Source organism: Ursus maritimus, unplaced genomic scaffold (genome assembly GCF_017311325.1).
Source record: "Ursus maritimus isolate PB19 unplaced genomic scaffold, ASM1731132v1 scaffold_23, whole genome shotgun sequence".
NCBI lineage: Eukaryota > Metazoa > Chordata > Mammalia > Carnivora > Ursidae > Ursus > Ursus maritimus.
This window is the reverse complement of record NW_024424786.1, coordinates 20,937,876-20,959,084: the sequence shown is the minus strand read 5'-3', so window position 1 is coordinate 20,959,084 and position 21,209 is coordinate 20,937,876. Positions and strand designations below refer to the sequence as shown.

The 21,209-nt window shown below is 42.9% G+C and overlaps 1 protein-coding gene across 12 annotated transcripts in view; it reads right to left on the bottom strand.

The window, feature by feature from the left end:
- Positions 1 to 21,209, bottom strand: part of CD44 (CD44 molecule (Indian blood group)) — an 85,324-nt gene that overhangs the window by 16,711 nt on the left and 47,404 nt on the right. The window contains exons 5-12 of one of the 12 annotated variants that reach the window (XM_008686804.2): positions 20,631 to 20,864; positions 10,295 to 10,408; positions 9,709 to 9,825; positions 6,856 to 6,984; positions 5,278 to 5,406; positions 3,095 to 3,196; positions 1,244 to 1,333; positions 167 to 373 (exon numbers count right to left, since the gene is read on the bottom strand). In XM_008686804.2, coding sequence (XP_008685026.1) covers positions 167 to 373; positions 1,244 to 1,333; positions 3,095 to 3,196; positions 5,278 to 5,406; positions 6,856 to 6,984; positions 9,709 to 9,825; positions 10,295 to 10,408; positions 20,631 to 20,864 — 1,122 coding nt within the window. The remainder of the gene's footprint in view (positions 1 to 166; positions 374 to 1,243; positions 1,334 to 3,094; positions 3,197 to 5,277; positions 5,407 to 6,855; positions 6,985 to 9,708; positions 9,826 to 10,294; positions 10,409 to 20,630; positions 20,865 to 21,209) is intronic. The other 11 variants (XM_008686805.2, XM_008686806.2, XM_008686807.2 and 8 more) reach the window with 11 other exon arrangements.

Below are 21,209 nucleotides of genomic sequence, written 5' to 3'. Positions count from 1 at the left end.
AAATCTAACTTTACTTGCTCTAGAATGATGACCTGTAATAAAGGCCATTCCCATAACACAAATCGGTCTAATCACAGCCCACAAAGAAAATGTCCCCTGCAGTATGAAAGTATGGGTTGTTTCTCTCTGTAGAGAAATCAGACCAGATAACAGATGGCCAAGTTACCTGAAAAGAAATGAATAATGTTAGAGTTGGAATCTCCAGCAATATTAACTTCAGTAACTCCAGGGGACCCCGTCTTAGCAGGGGTCACCGGGATGAGGGTGCTGTATTCCCCGGTGGCTGGCAAGGGAGAAGTAGAACCTTCCGATGAAGTAGCTGAGTCTTCGGGAAGATGTCCACCTCTTCTTCCGCCTCTGCCATCGGTCCTGTCTGTGTGGAGGTGCGATCAAAGGTGAGCCCCCCTTGGTGAGGTCATCACCCATCAGGCGCTGGTCTTGAGAACGTGCCAGCGCTGCAAAAGCTTTCCGCTTGTTATTCATGATCGCAGAGCAAAAGACCATGCAGTTCGTTCCTACTATTGTACAGAAGCGATATTTTGCAATCGGCACCACCTGGACATGACTCCGTGGAAGTGATTTTGGTGGTCCCAATACCCAGGAGAGGCATTTGTCGCCACATCTGCCTGGATGGTTAACGTCAGGTTTATGCCACCACGGCGGGGACCTTGAAGTCAGCTCAGGTGCTAGATAATCTTGAGCTCTTACTCAATTGGACCCGCCTTTGATGAAATGGAGAAAACACATCATTGAACTGAAAAGTAAAATTATGCTGCCCGCAAATGGAACTGTAAATGCCAGGTTTCAAAGCCGTGAGGCTTTCATTACTCTTTCCTTTGCCATAAGGGCACTGCTTCTTAGTCACCAGCGCCACGGATGCACGTCCAGAAGATGAATGGCAAAATAATATGTTGGTGAAAGGAGAACAGAGGGTGATAGAATTCAGACCTTTGCACCAATTATAAATCATCTATAAGCGATTTTGAAACCACGCTACTAACTCCAGAGCTTAAGAAACCTGACCTTTCAGATTAAGAAATACAGTTTGCACTTAATCGACAATAGCTTCAAAGAGGCCCACAGAGCAGAAAAATCAAAGAACCACCACCAGCCGCACCTTCTGATCAGAAGTAACAGCATAAAGGCAGCCCATTCCTGGGCCTCCAGCACAGACCCTGCAGAGCGGCCATAATTTACGGCTCTTTATCAAGAGCGGAAGCCAGCTGGGCTCTACAATCCTTACTGCTAGATGTTGGGGTAGAAGTCATCAGGTGGTCTTTATCTTCTTCCAAGCCTCCATGTGATGTAGGGAAGGTCTGAGTAGGACTCTGCTCTGTTTCAATGAGGGAGGAACCCAGCATTAATGTGGAACCATGAAACAAATCCTCTGTTATCCGCTGACAGGGAGGTTCTAGCTGTGGTGATGTCAGACAGCTGGGTGCCTAGAACACCGAAGTGTGTGGGTACCATGCTGCTCTGATTGATAGAAATGCACACCAGAATTCTGTTTTGGCCTCCTGGCCCTCCTGGGCTCCTAAGAACCTCTTTTTCAGTACAATCAACAAAGGTAAAGTGCCAAGGTGAAGCCTGAGCCAAAACTTGCTCCATCCTGGTTCATCCTGGCCCCATTGCAGCACTTCTTCTGGTCCCTTAGGTAAACCAGGGAGCACAGAGACAGGGAAAAGGGAATGTTTGAATTCGGGGGCTCCTAGACACGATCAAGAGCACCCAGCTGTGGGTCAAGAAGTGCAACTGTAGGGAAATGAATACCGGGATAGCAGGGAGCACACTTCTCACGACAAAAGAGGAAACAGCTCTAGAATCTAAAATAACCTGCTCAAGTAACTCAGATCAAATTTACACAAAGAAATCTTAAGTCCCTTCTAAAGAATAGCAAATTAAAGTTACCATTTTACTCTATTATGAGGTTTTTGATCTTGTCTGTGAATGAGGATTCTCTTCACTGTACCGAAGCCTCAGGAAACGCTTGCCTGGGCAAACACAGGGCCCTCACTGACACATACCAATTTGGCGTTGAACCGCTGCCCATATCTGAAATCACTTTGACTGTTTTGATTTGATTTCTTTTGTGTTCTTCTAAGAAAGGTCCTGACCTCTGAGTTACAGGTGCAAGCATTCCATAAAGCACATCCGTAAGCCAAGTCCACCACCAGGAAAACACAACAACCAGGAGAAAGACATTCACCAAATCCCAATTCCAGTTTCAGAATAAGAGTCAGCAGGGACGTGAAGTGGAAACACAAGACCCTCCATTGGACGGGACCTTCTCAGGCTTCTCTCCATCTCCTTTGATGCTTAACACCGTGCTACATACATTCTTGGTGATCAACACATGCTTGGGCTCACATGAAAGACTCTGCCCAGTATGTGGAGCAAGAAGTGAAATGAAGCCTCTTAATTCTTTCATATTCTGTCAAGAAATTGCGAATGACTTCAGGCTGATCTCTAGGATAGCCCTGTCCATACAGTGGCCATGAAGCCTACTAACAGTTTAGCATGGATTCTCCCAGATGTTTAGTAATAGGAAGAGATATCAGCAAATGTTCCTCTTTTGTTCCCTGGCCCTGGCACCTTCGTTAATGGTCAACAGCATGTTTTGCCCCTCTTCTGTGGGCTGCTGTGATCTTCCCATTCTCTGTGATTATCTGGCCCCAAAATCTCTTTTCATAACCACGAAAGCAACCCTACTCCTCTTCTGCCTTGATTGGAGGAAAGATGGGAAGCAAAAGGAGATGGATAAAATATAGAGAAACCACTGTCTTCACCATGGTCTTGGGTTTCACTCACCTAACAACTTAGGGAAGGAAAATCAGGTTGGGTGGAATCCCACAACCTTTTTATTTTCCTGAACATAAAGTCATTGCCTCTGGAAATCACCAAGAATGAAGGCAAAACCAGATTTAAAGAACCCACCAAGAAAATATAGACAATGAAGACCCATTTATACTCCATGCTTGAGCCGAGCCACGTAGCACTAAGGGCGCCATTCTACCACCGAGCTCTGCCTCCGGGCCAGCATGAGCAAGAGCTGAAGCAGGACGGCGGGCCAGTAAAAGGGCTGTTATGTCCTTACGAGTTGTCACTGAAAGAGGTCCTGTCCTGTCCAACTCTTCCACCAAATGTGTGTGTGGGTCTGCAGAAGGCTGACGTGTTGTACTATGGCTGGAGTCCATATCTGAAGGAATCAAATCAGTGTTAATGCTTGATTTACTAAGCCGCTCCCTGAGGGTGATTTATGGTCTCTAGACAAACTATTTTCATACCCAAACCTGGACAAGAGGAAAAGAAGTACATACTGATTCGTGTCTCCAGAAGTGGAACAAAGTATGACTTCTTCAAAAAGTACCACAAGAAGGACCTGGCTTTCATTTAAAGGCTAAGTGTATGAAAGGTGCCATTTTGTTTATTTTTGCTGAGTCTGGCAGGACAATACATGAGCACATGAGGTGCTTCTCAAGCCTTGCAGAAAGTCAGAAACATAGCCCATGTGTGACTTGTCCCGTGCCATACACATTGCCTCCCTCATAGACACATGTGATCTGCGTCACGGGGAGAAGATAAATCGTCCTGCTTCAGACACCATTTTTTCACATCTCCCTCACTTGGCAAAGAGTTTTGTTTTTGTTTGTTTTTTGTTTTTGTTTTTTTCACAGCCCTCTTCTCTCTTTTGGTCCTTTCTGCTTCATGAAGTGAACGTGCATATAACACATAAAATTATCATCCAATACGACCTACATGGAAGTCACGGGAAGTATTCAGGGGCAAGAAATAAGCAGTAGAGGTCAGTGAACCATTCTTCCCTTAAACACAGGCCTGCGGTGTCTCTGGGATTTAACATGTACAGTGTTGAGTGATACAGAAATGTCACTGAAACATTTAAACGTGCTGTTTCTAGTCATTATCATGAATCATTGCTGCTGGAACTACAAGTCCTGAGTGAAACAGTGGCCAAACAATCCAAGAGCACCATCGCGGTAGCTGGCTGTCTAGCTCAAAGTTCACCCCCACTGCTGCATCCGGACAGACTGAATCAGGTCCAGATGACGCCAGAGGGAAACAGAAGATATTTAATACAATTGTAGCTTAAGGGATATCTAATCATTAATATTGGGGTAAGGCATAGGATATTTTAAAGAAATGAGGCCATAGAAACTGGGATTCATCTTGGAGATAATTTTGTTGAATTCAATATCAAAAGATATCATCATTGTGCTCTTAGAAACCCATTTCGATACAGTCTATGTGATGCATACCCTTGGCAGTTTCTATCCAGATAATGTATTCAATGCTATGACTGAAATTCACATCCCCTCTATTGACTCTTTTGGTTTATCTTCCTTTTTGGAAAGTGACATTTCTGCGATCAAGACATCTTGTCGAATAATTTAAAAAAAACTTGAGTAACTCAATTCATGGGTATAGTAAGGAGCATGGCTTCTTCAGCTTAGTAAAGACTGAGAAGAGGGATGACACCACCTGCTGCCAGCGCCTACAGAGTGTCTCAGGAAAGCTGTCATCTGTTCTGATAAAGAAAGAATTCCTTTGAATATAAAAATTGGTCAGATAAAATCACAATCCTCCATTCTTGCAGAACTACAGCTAGTATCTTTTTTACTCTCTCTTTCATTGCTGTTTTTAATTGCTTTTAGGTAAATAAGAATGATATTTAAGAAAGCAGGGATTCCATCCTGTATAAAAGTTGTCCATTAATTCAATTTGCAAACCTTTATTGAGGGCCAAGAGTGGTCCAAATCCTCAGTCACTGGGTACTGTATTTCTCTCTAAATGTGGCAAGAGTGAATAATGTTTTCTGAGCTTTTTAGTTACTTGTTTGAAATGAGTGTGCACCAATTTTTGACCTCTAAGATTTCTCTACTAAAGACAAGTTACATCTTTGGGTCTACAATGAAAATAGTCCCTGAATTCAGTCATCACTTACTCTTTCTAAAGCCCCGTACTTAAAAGTAGATGGAAAAGAAATCTTGAGACTGCTCCTTCTTCAGAGAAAATAACTTCCACCCCCACCATCTTAGGACCAATTCTTCTTGAACCCTCTGGCTGAATTCTTCAGTGTCTGCTCAGGATTTCGTATTCAGATGAATGTATGTATCATCCCTACCTAGAAAACTAATTTTTAAAGAAACTTCACGTTCCTTAGGAAGCAGACTGGTCTAAAACCAAGGGCACATTTCTAGGTAAATAGCCATTTGGTGGCTTTCAAAAACATGATATAGAAAAAAGCTCAGAGGCTATTACCCATCCATCTTTCTGTTTGATGACCTCGTTCCACTGGATGTGAGATTGGGTCAAAGAAATAAGTCCAGGAGCTGTCCTCTTGCCTCTGCGTTGTCGTCCTTTGATCTGGATGGCCGTCTTGGGCTGTGGCTGTTGTGACCATGTAGTTCGAGCAAGTGTCAAAGCGTTAGTTGGCATCTGGCCAGGGATACATAGGCTGATATTTTTAAAAAGACTTTATTCTCTAGACAAGACAATGAAAGCATCTTCCTGGCATAGAGGGCCAAGAAGTTGTATAAACAGAGAAGGTTTTAGAAGGTATGGGTTTGTTCATGCTCATTTACTTAGCAGTCAGCGTGTGAACCAGAGGCCACAAAAGCAGTAACGACTCCTGCGTGAACAGAGGGCGAGTTATAGTCATCACGTGAAGATGAAGAAGTGGTTCTTGAACCACATGCCACGTGACCACCATCCCCTAACGGAAGAAGTGTCTAAGCACATGGTGTCATTCCGAGACAACCACATCCCAATGAAATGCACATTAGGCTGGCAGTGACTTAGAGAAGGAATCGGGCTTCCCACAAGATAAACCTGCAATAAATGCCATTCATCTCAAAAGCATGAATGGAATCCATTAGAAGCATTACCTTCTAACAGTGGGATTCACGGCTCAAGTGACATATAAGAATTCAGCCCGTGCTTTTGCTTCATTCTGAGCCAGTGGAGATACACAGGTAGAGAAGAGTCCAACAGCAGCCCCTTAGCACCAACCGCACCACAGAGCCAGTCCCTGAATCCACTGCTACGCCAGGTTTGCGGTCAGAAGCTGCCCGCCCCGGAAGGACAGTCGCATTACCTTCTATATTGCAAATGGAAACAGGGCACTACTCTGCTACCAAGCAGAACACGGAATTCACCTTCTTTTACAAGACAGAATGCATTTCCGTGTTTCTGCCACACAGACAAAAGAATCATGCACAGCGGCTTGCAGAGCCAAGCTATCTGGCATCACTCAGAGATGATGGCAGGACTCGCGTCCAATTTCCACAATCCCACAACTCAGGAAAAGCGAAAGTGTGTTTTTGTAAATGTAAGAAAAAAAGCACTGTGCATTCAAAGAGAACTCTCCAAAGAGACATGACCAAAGTGCTAAATGACACCAGAGAGGTATTTTTCTAACTATCTGGCTCCATTTCTTCCAACATCAGGATTCGGACCCAATGTTTTCTAACGTGCCCAGTATTTCATAAAGCCATGTTGTAGATTCCTTTACAAGACAAGACGAAGTACTTGGTCAGATCAGAGTCTCTGTTACGATCTCACCAGGGGAAATGCCCCAAAACTAGACCTGAAAGTGACAATACGCAAGAGATATGTTCTCTGCGTCTTCTTCCTATGCTATCTATATCCGTGCCTGTTTTGGTGACTTGCTATGAGCATCTAAGGGTTGGCTCTGTGTTGACTATATCATAAGTCATTAAGGGATTTGAACATCTTGTGACAATTCCTTCAATGTCTTTCTGTTCAGTGTCCTCAATGCTCAAGATTTAACCCAAGAGGAAGCTCCCACCCAAGCTTGCTTGTTAAACAATCCATTACCAGTTGTCCCTGCTGTTGAATGAGAGTCTTCTTTTGGTGATTGGGGATATTCCCCAGGCCATCCATTCTCCACCCATTGCTCTTTCTGGGTAGCTGTTTCTTCCATTGTACTACTAGGGATTGCCTGAGCTGTGAGAAGAATGTCAATTATGAGCCATTATTGTTCAACTTCCTTACCAACACATATCTTAATACATTAAGGCCGTATACACATGGGAGAAAAGGTAGAAAAGGAAATCAGCAAGAAAAGAGATCACTGATATTCTGAAAGAGATATTAGAAATCAATGGCCCAATCCTTCAATTTTCCAGATAGGAAAACTGGTACCCAAAGTAGTTTTGCTCAAAATCTTATAGCCAGAATGGCACAAAATTAGGACTAGACCACACTCTATGGATTCCTAGTATGATTCTAAGTTTACCATACTCTATGGCCTCATATATCCTTGTCTGAGAGAACTGTGTGTTCAAAGAACTAACCTCTTTGCTGCAGTGATTTGGAGGGGGGAGGACTATCTTATATACCAATTGACGACAAAATCAGCGTGGTGGGAGGCCTTCTCACATGGTGGTCTCATAACCCACGATCACATGCACTGGACATGCACCATCAGTGGATCTGCCCAGCATGAAAGATATTGACAATGACTGGCGCATTACGAGGTTATGCCTACGTGGCATCTAAAATTGCCAAAATTACTTTTTAACAAAATTAAGTCAATGGAAGAAAGCCATTCCAGCCAGTGTTTGGCATTATATAAACAATAGCAATGTGTGACAAGCTAAAAATTTCAATCCCTCATTGTTGTAATTATCCAGTTTTAAAAAGAATAAAATGAATGGAAAAAAATTGTATCAGGGTGCCTTTGGGAAAAATCAGAAAGCTGCTGTCATTTTCATTTATAGCAACTACTAGCAAATTTTTAGTTTGACAAGAAAATAAGAGCCTATAAACTTGCCAAGCCAAAGTATTTTTTGTAACTGGTAAGACTGGTTGTGTTTCATAATCTTAGAAAATGATATGTGTGACTTGATAATAAGAAAAATCTTTAAAAAATAAGTCTTGTGTCCTCATTTTACCCTTGCATCGGCCAAAACATTCCTGGGGTTAACTGGTTATCCAGAGGAAGGGAAAAGAAGTCCCATATCTTCAGTTTTACCTCCCACTGACTAAATCACTACGTCCTGACAAATAATGAAGTTAGAAAAACCATGAGCTTAATTACAAAAAAAGGGGGAAGTGAACCCAAACATAAACTGCCTATTCAAAATGTTTTAGAAAAGAAAGGGGAAAAAAGACAGAAATGCATGTGCACACACACACACACACACACACACACACACACTACACTACCACTATCTTTATAAACGTAGCAATCTTTTAAACACCCAGTAACCCCTGCTGTTTTCAACATATGGATTAGCAAAGTATCGGATTTCTGTTGTAAAATAGGAAGGTTGACTCTCTTCTAGAAGTTGTAATGTTCTTTGATAAAGCCCAGAGGTCACCAACCACTATCTCTTTATGTTTTGCAAGTACTGATAAGAGAATTCCTGTAGTGGTTACTGCTTTCTCTTTTCCTCTGTGAGGTTCTGTTATATCTGGCTTTTCAACTATCCTCCAGGAATGATGTCCCCTCCCCACACCCCACCACCTTCTGACAATGGGCTTCTTAATTCCAAGCCTCTCACGTAGCTGTCTCCTTTTTAAGTACAAACTGTCTAATTAAATTCTAGGATATACTCTTAGGTTCCAAATGGAATTGGTACGGAATCCCATTCTGAAGAGACTTCTGCTTCTTATCTCCTTCTTCTATCAGAAGACACTGGTTCGCTCAGCCCATAATCCTCACACAAAAAGAAAATCTACTGGGGTAAGTAGTGAGAGGCAGGGCTGTTGGGCGTGTTCAGTACCACGCCCAGGACTTAAAACCTATGTCCTAGGTGATGTCTGAAATGTTTCTTTTGTTGTCTGAAGATATCCCTCAAACTCTGGCTTCTCCCTTTGGTTTCTAAGTGGCTGCTTCTTAACATTCTTGCTTTAGGAGTATCCAAGGCTAAGAGAATGATAGTTGAACCGTAGCTTTAAAGATGCTACAAGCTGTTCTCCTAAATGAAAGCTTCTTTTATTCCAAACCTGATAGTCATATCATCGAGAGCGAGATGAAAATTCTTACTGTTTTTTGTTCTAACCTCACAGACCAGTAGTAAGACTCGAGATTGTTTTGGGAAACCTGAGATGTTGGCATGTAGAAATAACAGCATCAAAGCCTTCCCCAAGTTACCCTGGGCTTAAAAACAGAAAAAGAACAGTCCCAGAAATTCAAATACAGTCTCTACGAGCTACTGACCTTCCTCCCAAGAGTACATGGGGTGCTTTTCTACAAGGCAGTGAGGAACAGAATATAAAAAAAGAGAAACTGGATTCATCAGAGATCTTCACAGAAGAGAAGGATTCCAAAGATCGTCGCACTTGTCAAACTCTCTTTCCGGACCCCACTGCTCAGCACCAAAAGATACCCTCTTCCTCACACGTTTCCATAAACACACACAAATCACCCAAATGGAACCTCAAGGAATCTCTAACAGACACAAAAAACATAGCTCAGATCTTTTAAAAAAATTTAACCTTCCCACCATTTTCGCTTTTGGGGCAACCTGACCAGTTAGCGTTTTTCTCCCAATTTCTAAAACTGGTGTGTAGATTTGGCAGCTTTGCACGCTCCGTGGATGAAAGAAATGACTGTATAGAAATAGAAGAGGTGGCTAACGTCTAGAACAAAGTCTTCCCTATTCTTTGGAGGAACTTCACTAAGTCCTGGACACCAGCGCTGCTGACCACCAGCTTCCTTACTTGTGCTTGCGGGGTGCTCGGCCTCCTCTTCATCATCGTGCTTATGGTGAATGACAGGAGAGTGCGGTTCGGGGGGCCGGTCCTCGCCATTAGCGCTGGTGCCACTTCGGTCCCCATCTGCCATGATGATGGTTATAGACACTGTGACTTTTTACCAACCAACCTTTGGTGTTGTATTCTTCCATTAAAATGCACGCTACTTAACAGTGCCCTGCCTAAATTGGACCTCTGAACATCCACGCTCAATACTTTTGAATGACTCCTCTCATCTCTCCCAAGAGAAAAATCAATGGGCGGGCAATTCTTAACCATTAGCTGTTGTACTACTATAATCCCTTTGTCAAGGGCAGCACCATAAACCATCCCAGTGTGTCCATTTTTATAATAAATCAACATACAGTATCTTGTGCCCAGATGGTACGGCTGATAAATGACTCCTAGGTCCAGCTGAGTATCCTCATGAAAGTCAAGAATTTGTGATGAGGCACGAACTACATGTCCCACCATGTCCTGACGACTGACCTTTGTGGCATCATAGACTTTGAGGGGGGAAAAAATCTTTAATGAAGTATGCATAACCCATTACCAGTCATCCTTGTAGTAGTCTGAAGCAATACTCCTGGATTCGATTCGCCGGGGCTCTGCGAAGTCCAACCCTGGTTCTGTGTTGGGTGGTTAAAAAGCCGTGGTGTCGCTGGAGCTGTGACAATGACGATCGAAGCAATTAGGAAGATGTTAGCTCCTGAGCCTTCGCCACTTGTTCAGCACATCTCTCCCTTCCTTGGTCTACACCGTGAATCATCTATATACCAGCTCGTACAGATGGTTGAGCGGAAATGGAGGGACAGCAGAGAGGGGACTTCAGCTTGATTCAGCCATATTGTTCAGCACCTCAGTGTCCTCTGCGTTCTGTCACAGAGTACGCTGGGGTCAGAACATGAGATTTTCTGGAGAAAGTAGCCAAAGGAGCTGCAGCAGAAGGAAGGACAGCTTTGGAAACACCAGCCCTCCACCGAGGAGAACCAAGAACATCAGAGTTTTGCCCATCCACGCAGTCTGCAAAGGTCCTGCGTGCTTGAAAGCCCAAGGCATTGGTATCACCAGCAAGGGTACTACAGGAAGATCCTCAGGCTGAAGAGGTAGGTACCTGAAAATTATACCAGGATGATACGATCGCTTTATTTATTTCATTAGTTTTGGTGGGGAAAGGCATACCTGAACAGCCACGGATTTCCTACAGATGATTCTAAGAAAGAACATCTACCTATAAGAGCCAAATGATTGAGCTGTACATTTCTGAATGTTTAGCAAACACCGCGGTATTCTCATCAAATACAAAGCATTTCATGAGCAAGCCCTTCAGAGCCAATGAGAGAAAAACAAGATTCGTACATTCAGTAGAAAAGCACCATAGGTAACCAACCACCATTACGGCAGCTCCCTGAAAAAAGGTAAAAGGCATACGTCCACCAGAGGCTTGACACTGTCACCCAGAATGATAGAGCTGGAGCAGGAGACGCACCTGATAGAAGGATCATGACGAAATTAGGATCGGTTGCTTTTGTGAAAATATTATGCACAAACCCAGCTTAATTCTTTTGAACTTAATTTTGATACCCAACTAATAAAAAATTCTTTTCAGAACGGTGATACTATCAGCTCTATGTCACAAGTGAAGCAAGTCAGGTTTAGAATCATTATCCACATTCTCAATAAGCATGAAAAAGCCGCAGGTGTCATTACCCGTACAGAAGAAAGAAGGCATCCTGCCCAATTACGTGCACAGGTCCCGAGCAGGAAAGTGAACCGAAATTGGAAAAGAGGCCACAGAGATGAAAAATACCAAGGGACGTTTTCCCCCGGGAGCTTGATCACACACTCAATTCGTCAGGTTGATCTGTCTGGGTTGCCACCCAAGAAAGCTGAGTTTCTCAGGTATCAAGACCACATCTTTACTGATGGCCCCACCTGGAAGAGGGGGCCACATCCCGAACCCAGAAGACAGTTTGGTAGTAAAACTCCTGTGTTTTTGGTTATTTGGTTTTCTTTCTGAAGTTATTAAAAAGAGTTTCCTTGTTTTATAGACCAAGCTCTGCAGAGATGTCCGGGCTAAAGAATAGCCATTACAGCTTAGATATAAAGCGTCTAGTCCATCGTGAGTATTTGTGGCATCCACGCCATATACTCAGATGCCTCAAAGCCCAAGCTATATTTTTGGACTCCTCCCTTCCTGGTGCTGTCCATTTGGGGACAGTCCTCTTGGGTTTCAGTAGGACAGTCAGAACTTCAGTGACCTGAGAGAGTCCAGTCACACTGCCAAAGTCCACCTTCACTAAGGACAGGAGTGACGGAGTGATATGGGGGAGTCAGGTTCGGAATACTCATCTCTGTTCAGCAAAATCTCAGTTCATTACACATATGTCTAGGAAACCTGGGCATCTGGCTAAATATTAGCCTGACCTTTGCATGTTTCTTTAAAGGAGGTTTTTCAGCTCGATTTGCATCTCTGTTCTCAAAAAGTTTTATAACTGTCACAAATTTGGATACTATTTTGCAGTGTCTTCACTATTTGTTTTTAATAATTGGCACTGCTTTAATTAAAGCTCAGCTGACATTCGTCCTTCTCTTCAATGTCTTTCTGTTATATTGGTGCCCTATTCGTTTGTTAAAACTAGATTTGTTTCCTTGGTTTCAACCAAGCTTTGATTATGATGGTTCTTGAATACTGATACCCAACTTTAAAGCCTTTCTAGGGCCATCTAAGTCTTCGATGTGGAATCAGCTACAGCTTTTAATGAATATCCTCCCACTCACAATCGACCACTTCAATAAACCAGAGTTTAAAGGCAAGAGCTCTGGCTTTTTTCATCTTCGTGTTCCCAGCACCAAGCACAGTGGGTACACAATAAATACTTGTTGTAATGTTTTACTAGGCCATTCTCTGACAAAGCTCAATAATTCAAGGAGAATCGGCAGCAGCAGACCACATAAGTAAACAAAACAGGAAGGACCTAAGGCATTAGGAGTCTTAGAAGATATATTTTCCCCATTTCTCCTCCAAATACGTTTTGGCTTCCATTTTTTTTAAGGCATTTTTCTTCCTTCCTAATCTCACCAACGTATAACTAGAGTGTGATCGGTCATAGGTTTATGCTCATTTTCCACATTAACTATTTCCCAAGGTAGACAGTATGGGGCATCACTCAGATTAATCAGTAAGCCTTGCATAAATGGTTCTACTGTAATTGATTATTCTTACTGGTGCTGGAGATAAAATCTTCGTCATCATCAATGCCTGATCCAGAATAACTGGGGTGTCTTTCTCTTTCATCTTCATTTTCTTCAGTTGGTTCCCAGCCTGCTGAGATGATATTTGAATCCATACCTGTTGTGGTGACTTATGTTAGTGGCTGAACTGGATGCCAAGCAACACATTTGACAAAGGAAGAAAATCAGGCACAGAATGTAGAATGGAATTCCCAACATTATAAGAAAAGAGTGAGATATCTGACTTGTGTACCCCCAGATTCTTATATTCTGGTCTCCGAAGCTAACGCATAGATCTAAAAACAATTGGCTGTGACCTTTACAACATAACCATCTCTTTAAAGAAGTTAAAAGAATAAATACAGACTTAATCCCACTAAAGAAACAGAAGAAAATAACACTCCCCCCCATGCTTTCAGATTATTAACTTATCAAGCATGTGCTATTAAAGGGAGGGTGTCAAGAATTGAATGGAAACGTTTCACACGTGCCTATTCGTTTGGTCAGCCACCCTCAGAAAACTTTCAGAATCTAAACGCATGTCCACCATTTTTAAAACCCCATAATTGTATTCACGATTTGTTAATTCATTCGCTGACTTTCTCCAGCATCACATCACCATAGCTCTGAACACAAGGCGAACGTCCATCCCCACAACAGTGCAGCAGCCAGCCACGGCAAAGTTAGTCGATTCACAGAGAAATCAGGCCTGGCATTTCTTAGTCAACCAGAAGGGTCAACTAAAGTGGATTGGAGCCAAGATTTTGAGAAATTCTCGCGTTTTCCCTTCTGGACACATCAGAGGAAAGAAAATGGAGACCCTCTACCTCTTCTCAGTGGTTGCTCTAGAAAGTGTCTCTTTTCTGAAAAGGGGTTTCCTATGCTTTGAATGAGAGTCATGTTATCTTTTGGAGCGACCATTTGTTTTTTCTTACTATCGGTGGCTGCCCCAAGAATAGTTCCACTGATGGAGAGTTTCTATATTTTTCTGGCTCTAGCTATGCTATTTTATTTTCTCATGGAAAGTCAAGAATTTTTAATGACTTTTGTCACTTTGGAATATCAGAGCCAAAATATTGTTCTGTCATCAAGAAAGATTTGCCCCCTTTCACGGTGCTCTTATTAAGCCTCCTCCGGGCCTATATTAACTCTATAGAATAGAAAGAAGAAATCTGCTTATTCATGCTATCAAATCAAACATATGGGTGTCCGAGCTCATGATCCTCTGAAAGTCATCAAAAACATTTGTGAAACCAGAATGGACTTCAGACTTAGTATCTCTGAGGTCAATGAACTATTGAAAACTGTCAAGAGATCTTATGAAATGAGATAATAATAACTCATTTACCAGCCATTATCGTTGTTGTGTGAAGATGATTCTTGGACTCTAATGGTTGAAACCACCATGAAAGCCAATCCTGGGCTTCTCGCCTCTTGGTTGCTGTTTTGGGAGTTGTACCATTAGAGCTCATCAAAGCTGTTGTAACCATAATTGAATTGATGGTTGAAAGGTTAATTATCAGTCCCTAAGAAACAGAACTGTATATGCTTCTTTTACCACTCACGAGAGCCATCTATACTTCATATAGATGGCGGGAAGAAACAGAAAAAGTGCAGAAGTTCCATTTACTTTCGAGGCCCACACTGCAGGTCATAGAATGTCAGAAATGGAAAGACCTTAAATATCATCTGGTTCATGATTCTCATCTTAAAGAGGAGAAAACTGTGCTGGATGGAACTTGCTTTGTCTGGAGTCAGAAAGGCCGAATGACAGAGAGTATGCCAGCAGTCTTTGAATTTTGAAAAACTATAATGTAGAAGAGGGATTCAATTTTTGTCTGTGCTCCCAAAAGGCCAAACCAGGGCCGGTGGTGATCATTGCAAGGGGGACAAATATCCTCCCAAATGTTGACTTTAAAAGGTTATAATCTGGACTATCCAACAATGAACTTCTTCATAAAGTATTGTGTTCCTCACCATCAGAAAGATCACCTAGCAGGAGAATCGTGTAGATCAAATGATTAGAAGCGTTGATGGAGCTAGGCTATTGAAGATCGTCTCCAAATCTGAGAGTCTATGATTCTGAAAACAAGTCCTAGCCCTTCATGTTCTACACACGCTATCTTGGCCAACCAATATCATTCTCCAAGAATTTAGGGTATGATATTTCTGCCAGCAATCCCAGACACGTAATCCCAGCAATCCCTAACACACAGAAGAATGCCACATAAAGGGGAAGATGGAAAAAGGTGCCTTTCACCTTTTCCCATTCAGTGTCCAGATCCTCCAGCCATTTTGCCCATGGTCATTTTTTTAAATCAACACCATATTTTGCAAAGCAGAACAGGTCATTTTGAGTCCATTTTTTAAAAGAAGGTAATCAATCAGAAAAGATGGACAGAAATGAAGTGACCCAAGGATCTCACTCATAAGATGAGAAGTAAGGGTCCTGGTTTGAAAACTTCCCAAGACCGCCATTTCTGCCACCATAATGTGCACCAGAAGAATATTAAATATTCTTGGATAAAAAAACTGAAAAAAAGTTGAAGCAAAGAGGCTGAAACCATCATTAAATCCCCAAATACAAAAGTAAGGTGATTTAGATTCCTTTTTTTCAGCTATCAAGAAAGCCCAGAAATGGCCCAAGATGAAGCATTGACAAGAAGACATTTTCCCACAATGTTTGTTCTATGAAGATAAACACTGTAAACATTTAACATTTAAAAATAGCATATTCTTCATTCTGCGTCCCCCCTCCAGCATGACCTTTATCACCATGATATGAAATCACAACATAACATCAGCACTATTTTCCTTACATGAATACTTGCTAAAACAAAATACACTTTGACTAAGCAAGTGTTCAGGACCATTTTTATTACTCTCCTTCTGCAGAAAGAATGCCCAATTATTTTGAAATATGGCCATATCTTCCACCAACAATGAAGATATGCTTGTAATCTCCATTGTTATAGACCTAGAATCTCTTCCCACATAAGCTCTCAGTCCAGAATACTCTGCAGGGATTTAGAGTTAATCATCAAACATCCAGGCAGCCTAGATTCTCATGGAAAACAACAGGTCACTCCTCCATTCTACAGCTGAGGATTGAGATGTCCAAACAAGTACACAGGGCCTACACTTTCCAACCATAAGTCAGTATTTCCCTCTATTATTATTGACTGCCATAATCAGACCAGCAGAAAGTAGGAATATGCATTTTCTAACAGACTTCTTTCAAGAGGCTCTGTTCTGAATGAATCTCCTAACTGAAGCTCCTGAAGGAAAACTAATTCTGATTCTATTCACATGATGCCAAAAGGAAAACAAGTAGAACTCAGAGGAGTATCCAGTTGTATCCCCAGATCCATAAGCCTCTCATAAATGAAATGGTACCAGATCTCAATTCCCTAAGGATGGAGACGAGACTTCTGTGCGAAACTTCGACACGATCGTGGATGCCCTTCTCCTTGATGCTGAAAAACTCGGCATTCAGGACAATGGATAAGCAGAAGACATAGCAGTTTACCTGTTGTTGCTGCTGCTGTGTGATCCTGAGTCTTAGGCTGTGAGTTACCAAACCAGGACCACATCCAATGATTTTGCCCCTGAACCGCTGCGTGGCTGTTTGAGTGCACAGTTGAAGGAACTGGATGAATTATGAAAATATCATTTAGTGAGATCTTTCTACAAACCTTTATTCTCAGCTCTACGTATATATAATGTCTGTCTCTAGTATAGAGCGAAGATTAGAAAAGAAAGACCGAGGCCTGGTTTGATCTTTCCAGTCTCCTGAAGTCTCTTGGAATCTTAGAACAACATGAGAAATGCAAATTCTGTACGGGAATCAATTGAGAGCCACTCATTCTTCATACGGAAACCCTAAAAGATGAGCTGACTGTTCACAACATAGGCTCAGAGCAAAATCAAGTAGGAATTTAACCACCTGTGAAGGAAAAGAGATTTTTATATTTACTTGATGAGGTGACCCAGCCATGGACTGAAGGTCTGATGCAATATTTTATGAAGTTGCTTTCATCCATTTGTTTTTGGAGCCTCTTCAGAGGCGCTTGCTTGTATCTTTCGAGCCTATCACTTCCTGCCGGGAGCCTCTGATGACAACTGGCATTTCAAGGCTCCACCCACACTCATTAACTTCAAGTCAAGCTTTCTGCTTGAGCAGGAACCTTGCAAAGGGTGTGTGTTCAAAATGTTGAAATCAGATAAAGCTCTGTCAAGTCTCCATCTATCACCTTCTGTCACTTGTAATTCTAATTTGGAATGGGTTTCTAGAACAGAAACAAAACTGCCCAAGTTAGAGAAATTCTGGACTCTATTCAAATTAAAGAAAGGATAGTCAATGATATTTTGCCATTTGAAATCTCCCATTTGACTCTCAAGTAGGACTTGAGTCCAGAATGTTTCCCTGTGGAAGAAGAATAGCAAAGATATCGGGATAAACATCTATACCAGTTGAGATTTTTAAAAGCCATTTTGAGTTACATGGCCCTTTGAAAATCTGATATAAGTTATGACTTCTGTCCTCAAAAAAGTGTTCTGACATATACACATTCTCAACATTTTGTATACTATTTCAGGCTCTTGAATGCCTTATGGTCTATCATTGAACCTATTGGAGGTCCGTCAACACCAGGATAAAAACTTTGACTCTGTATACAACAAATGTCAACAACCTGTACAGTATGTTCCATGTTACAAAGGACACATTGGCCAAGAAGAGAGAGTAGAGACATAGGAGCCAATTTCATCAATGATGCCCACAGATAAACCTGAGCATCCCCCTGAAAAATTCTCAGGCACCCCATTCTGCCCTCAGAAACTTTATTAAAGACACAGAGCTCCTGCCACCTTCACCCTGTAGGAGACCAAGAAGAGACCCATAGGAAGTAAACACACAAGAGCAAGATAGAAATAAGAATTATTTCTATTTTCCTGAAAGGATTCATATGAGATTTGGGGGAAAGGGAAGGAGCTACTGTCTAGCCAGCAGAGTTCCAATTTTCCCCACCCAAGTAGGTGATGCCAGACCAAAAATATATATGTATATATTTCTTTGACACCCAGAAGACAAGGAAATAGAGCGTTCCAAGGCAGGAGTCTCTGCTTCCTGAATTAGTTTAGATTTCTGGATTCCAGAGAATTCCAGATCACCAATAGAAAAGAGGCTGATGACATGCCTCCAGGAAGGCTCTTCCAAAAATATCATCTATAATAAAAAGCCTGCTGGAAGTGAAAGCCTACCCAGATGGTTGCTCTTACTGGCTTTCCCCAGTGCCACCCACTAAGGACACTTAGAGAGGAAAGAGCCAGCCAAGCAAAGATGCACTTCTCTGTCCGCAGCCAGACTCCTCTTGACATCTGCCCTTCTGCGTGCGTTAGGGAGGGTGTGCAATCACTCCTCCCCACCAACACCCACCTTCAGTCCAATAGTCATGAAGCTTTGGGAATCTCCTCACTGGGCTCAGAAACTGGGGTCTATTCAGGAACTTACCGCTGGTAATTTTTTCCAATAAGCCGTGGGCTGCTTTCAAGTGTCCACCTGATTTTTTTTTCTTGGACACTCTTCTTTCCATGAATGGATTTATCTGGAGCTGCCCCTGGCCATTTTGGATGCTATGGCACTTCAGTGACTTTCAGGTTAGCCCTGGACTCACTCTGTTTGACCACTGACTCTCTCTCTTCCCGAACTACAGGAGAAACTTAGCTAAGTGCTCTGAAAAGAGGAAAGCACGATTCTTTTCTCAACCCAAATCCCGAACTATGGTTTAGTGAAATCTCAAAGCAGTCCTTTTCCTTGGTTTCTGAGCAGTAGATGGGCTCCATGAAGGTCGGTCCAACTCTAAGTCCCCAGTAACTAGAGCACCAGCACAGAGAAGACCTCAAATATTGTTTAATATTTGGCAAATACTGGTTACTAGCTTATTAATCCTTATTTCCCTTCAGTATTACTTTCTAATGGTTCTTACCATTGGCTCCCAAGCATTAGAATAGGCTTGGTACATAGTAGGTCCTCAAAATCTGTGTGCTGACGCCCTTGTTGCCTTTCTAAAGTACATGTGTAATACTCCCTATGTGATATTGGCTAATAATGGCTTCAGTGTGAATTTCATCTAGCTCCTCAAAGATTTATTTTGCCACGATTTTCTTCTCTGGTGGGGAAGAGTGCTTTGGAGTAGACCCGCTCTGCCTCTCGCTGAGACCACTAATTGTTACATTTGCCAACATCAGACAAAATTGCATGCCCTGATGCTAGGTGCCTTCCGCATGGTTCCTTGAGCAGGGCAGGGCGCTCAGGAACAGCCAGCAGCCCTGCCTGCTTGGTTTGCAGAAGGGCCTCGCAAGAAGGGGCGTGCGTGGGACAATAGGCAACGAGGTGACACACTCTCCAGAGAGCCAGGAATCTGCGAAAGCCTCAGCAGTTTGAAAACGTCTCTTCTTGAAAATGCTTCAAAGGATCTGCAGAGGATGACCAGACTTCGGGCCCATTTGTATCGTTCCCCCCCCCACCCCAGCACGCTGCTCACAGAAGTTTAACACACTGTTGAGCAAGTAACCTTAGGTTAAATCATAGTGCTCTGAAGGTTGCCCTGGCTTCTGGGTGACAAGGCACAGAAAAGGGCCTCATGCTGAGCATTCACAAACCAGTGAATGTCTGCCACACTCTTTGAAGACCAGAGTCCCCCCCCTCCCAGCACCCCCAAGAGCCAGAGCCAGGACAAAAGAAAATGCACAGCATACTAGGAAAGGTGCTCAAGGGGCAGATGCCCTACTTCAGTGTGAATAATCCCCCACAGAAGGAACGCAGCCAATCTGGAAACCTGTTTTAAAACAAACCACGGGGAAAAGCAACGCGGGAAGCGGAGAAGGAGGGCCAGAGGGAGGTGCAAACAACTTCCAATGAAAGTGGAGCACAAAGGGCAAAAACCCAAAGAAATCGAATGCAGTGTTGACATATTTCCACTCTCGCCGTCCTCAAGTAATGAATTATCCACGTTACCAAGCAAGTATCAACAGCCTTCCCCTACAGGCTGGGATGGACAACTTTTAAGCAGATTCAATTTGATCAGATAACTCCTTCGGATGCGCTTCCTTAGACCAAAAACAAAGGAGCTGTTTAGCAAATCACGGGTGATGAGTAGCACTGAATCTTGTACCGTCAAATATCACATACATCAAGTTAAAACATAAAAACATAAAGTTAAGTGGAGAAAAGCAGATGGGATGGTATGCATACGTTATGATCCCAACTTCATGGAGAAATCTTATCCAACGGTGGATAAGAACAAGAAGGAAACATGTAAAAGTAAAAATCGCTTCTGTAGCGTGCTTGGCTTGTTAGCACATCCCTGGGACAAGAGAACAAGAAAAATTCTTCTAAAAAACTTCCAGTATGGCACTTCTTATCCGGAGGTAAGCAAAACAGGGGAGTCGATGGAAAAAAAAAAAATTATAGGCAGTAGCAGGCAACGCATACAGGGCACTGGCTACCATAATAGCCCCCTCCCCAAACAATGTCCCCAACTTCTAGAGACAGGAGACAATCAACACACAAAGGAGTACGTATCACCCGGAAGATCAGAGACGGTTTTGCAAACAAATCACCATTGGCAAACACAGTGACTCATTCTCCTTACTGGTAATGGGGGTATTCTCTGGGTGGTCGGACACCCCGGTACTGTCTTGGTCCTGGGTCGGGTATACAGTTGGAAGGTGGGTGTGGAAGATGTTGTAGCCTCCCGAAGTGCTCCTCTCACTGGAGGATCCACTGCTCACGTCATCGTCAGTGGGGCTGCTGGGGTTGATGTCTTCAGGGTTCGTTCTATATTCACCCGTCTGGCTGTAGCGGGTGCCATCGCGGTTAACAATGGCTGGGGGGAAGAGAGCACGCTTTCAGAACTTGACGGATGACATTTTCTGAGTATAGGAAAGACTATGGATTATCATATAAGACAGTGACTGCAAAGCTATTTTTCTTCATCATTAAGCAAAACAACACCCACCTACCTACCTAGTGGGGGGGTGGGTAGGTGATGCACTAAGAAAGTCTACCCTCCCCGACCCACCGCACACCCTGGAAATGGGGAGGGGGAACGAGGGTGTGTTTGGAAGTTCCCATGTTTGAGCCCCAGCTTCGTGTGTCCCTAGACAAAGCTGGTCCTGAGCTTCCGTTTTGTCATTGGTAAAACGGGGATGGTGCTAGCTCTTGCTACGAG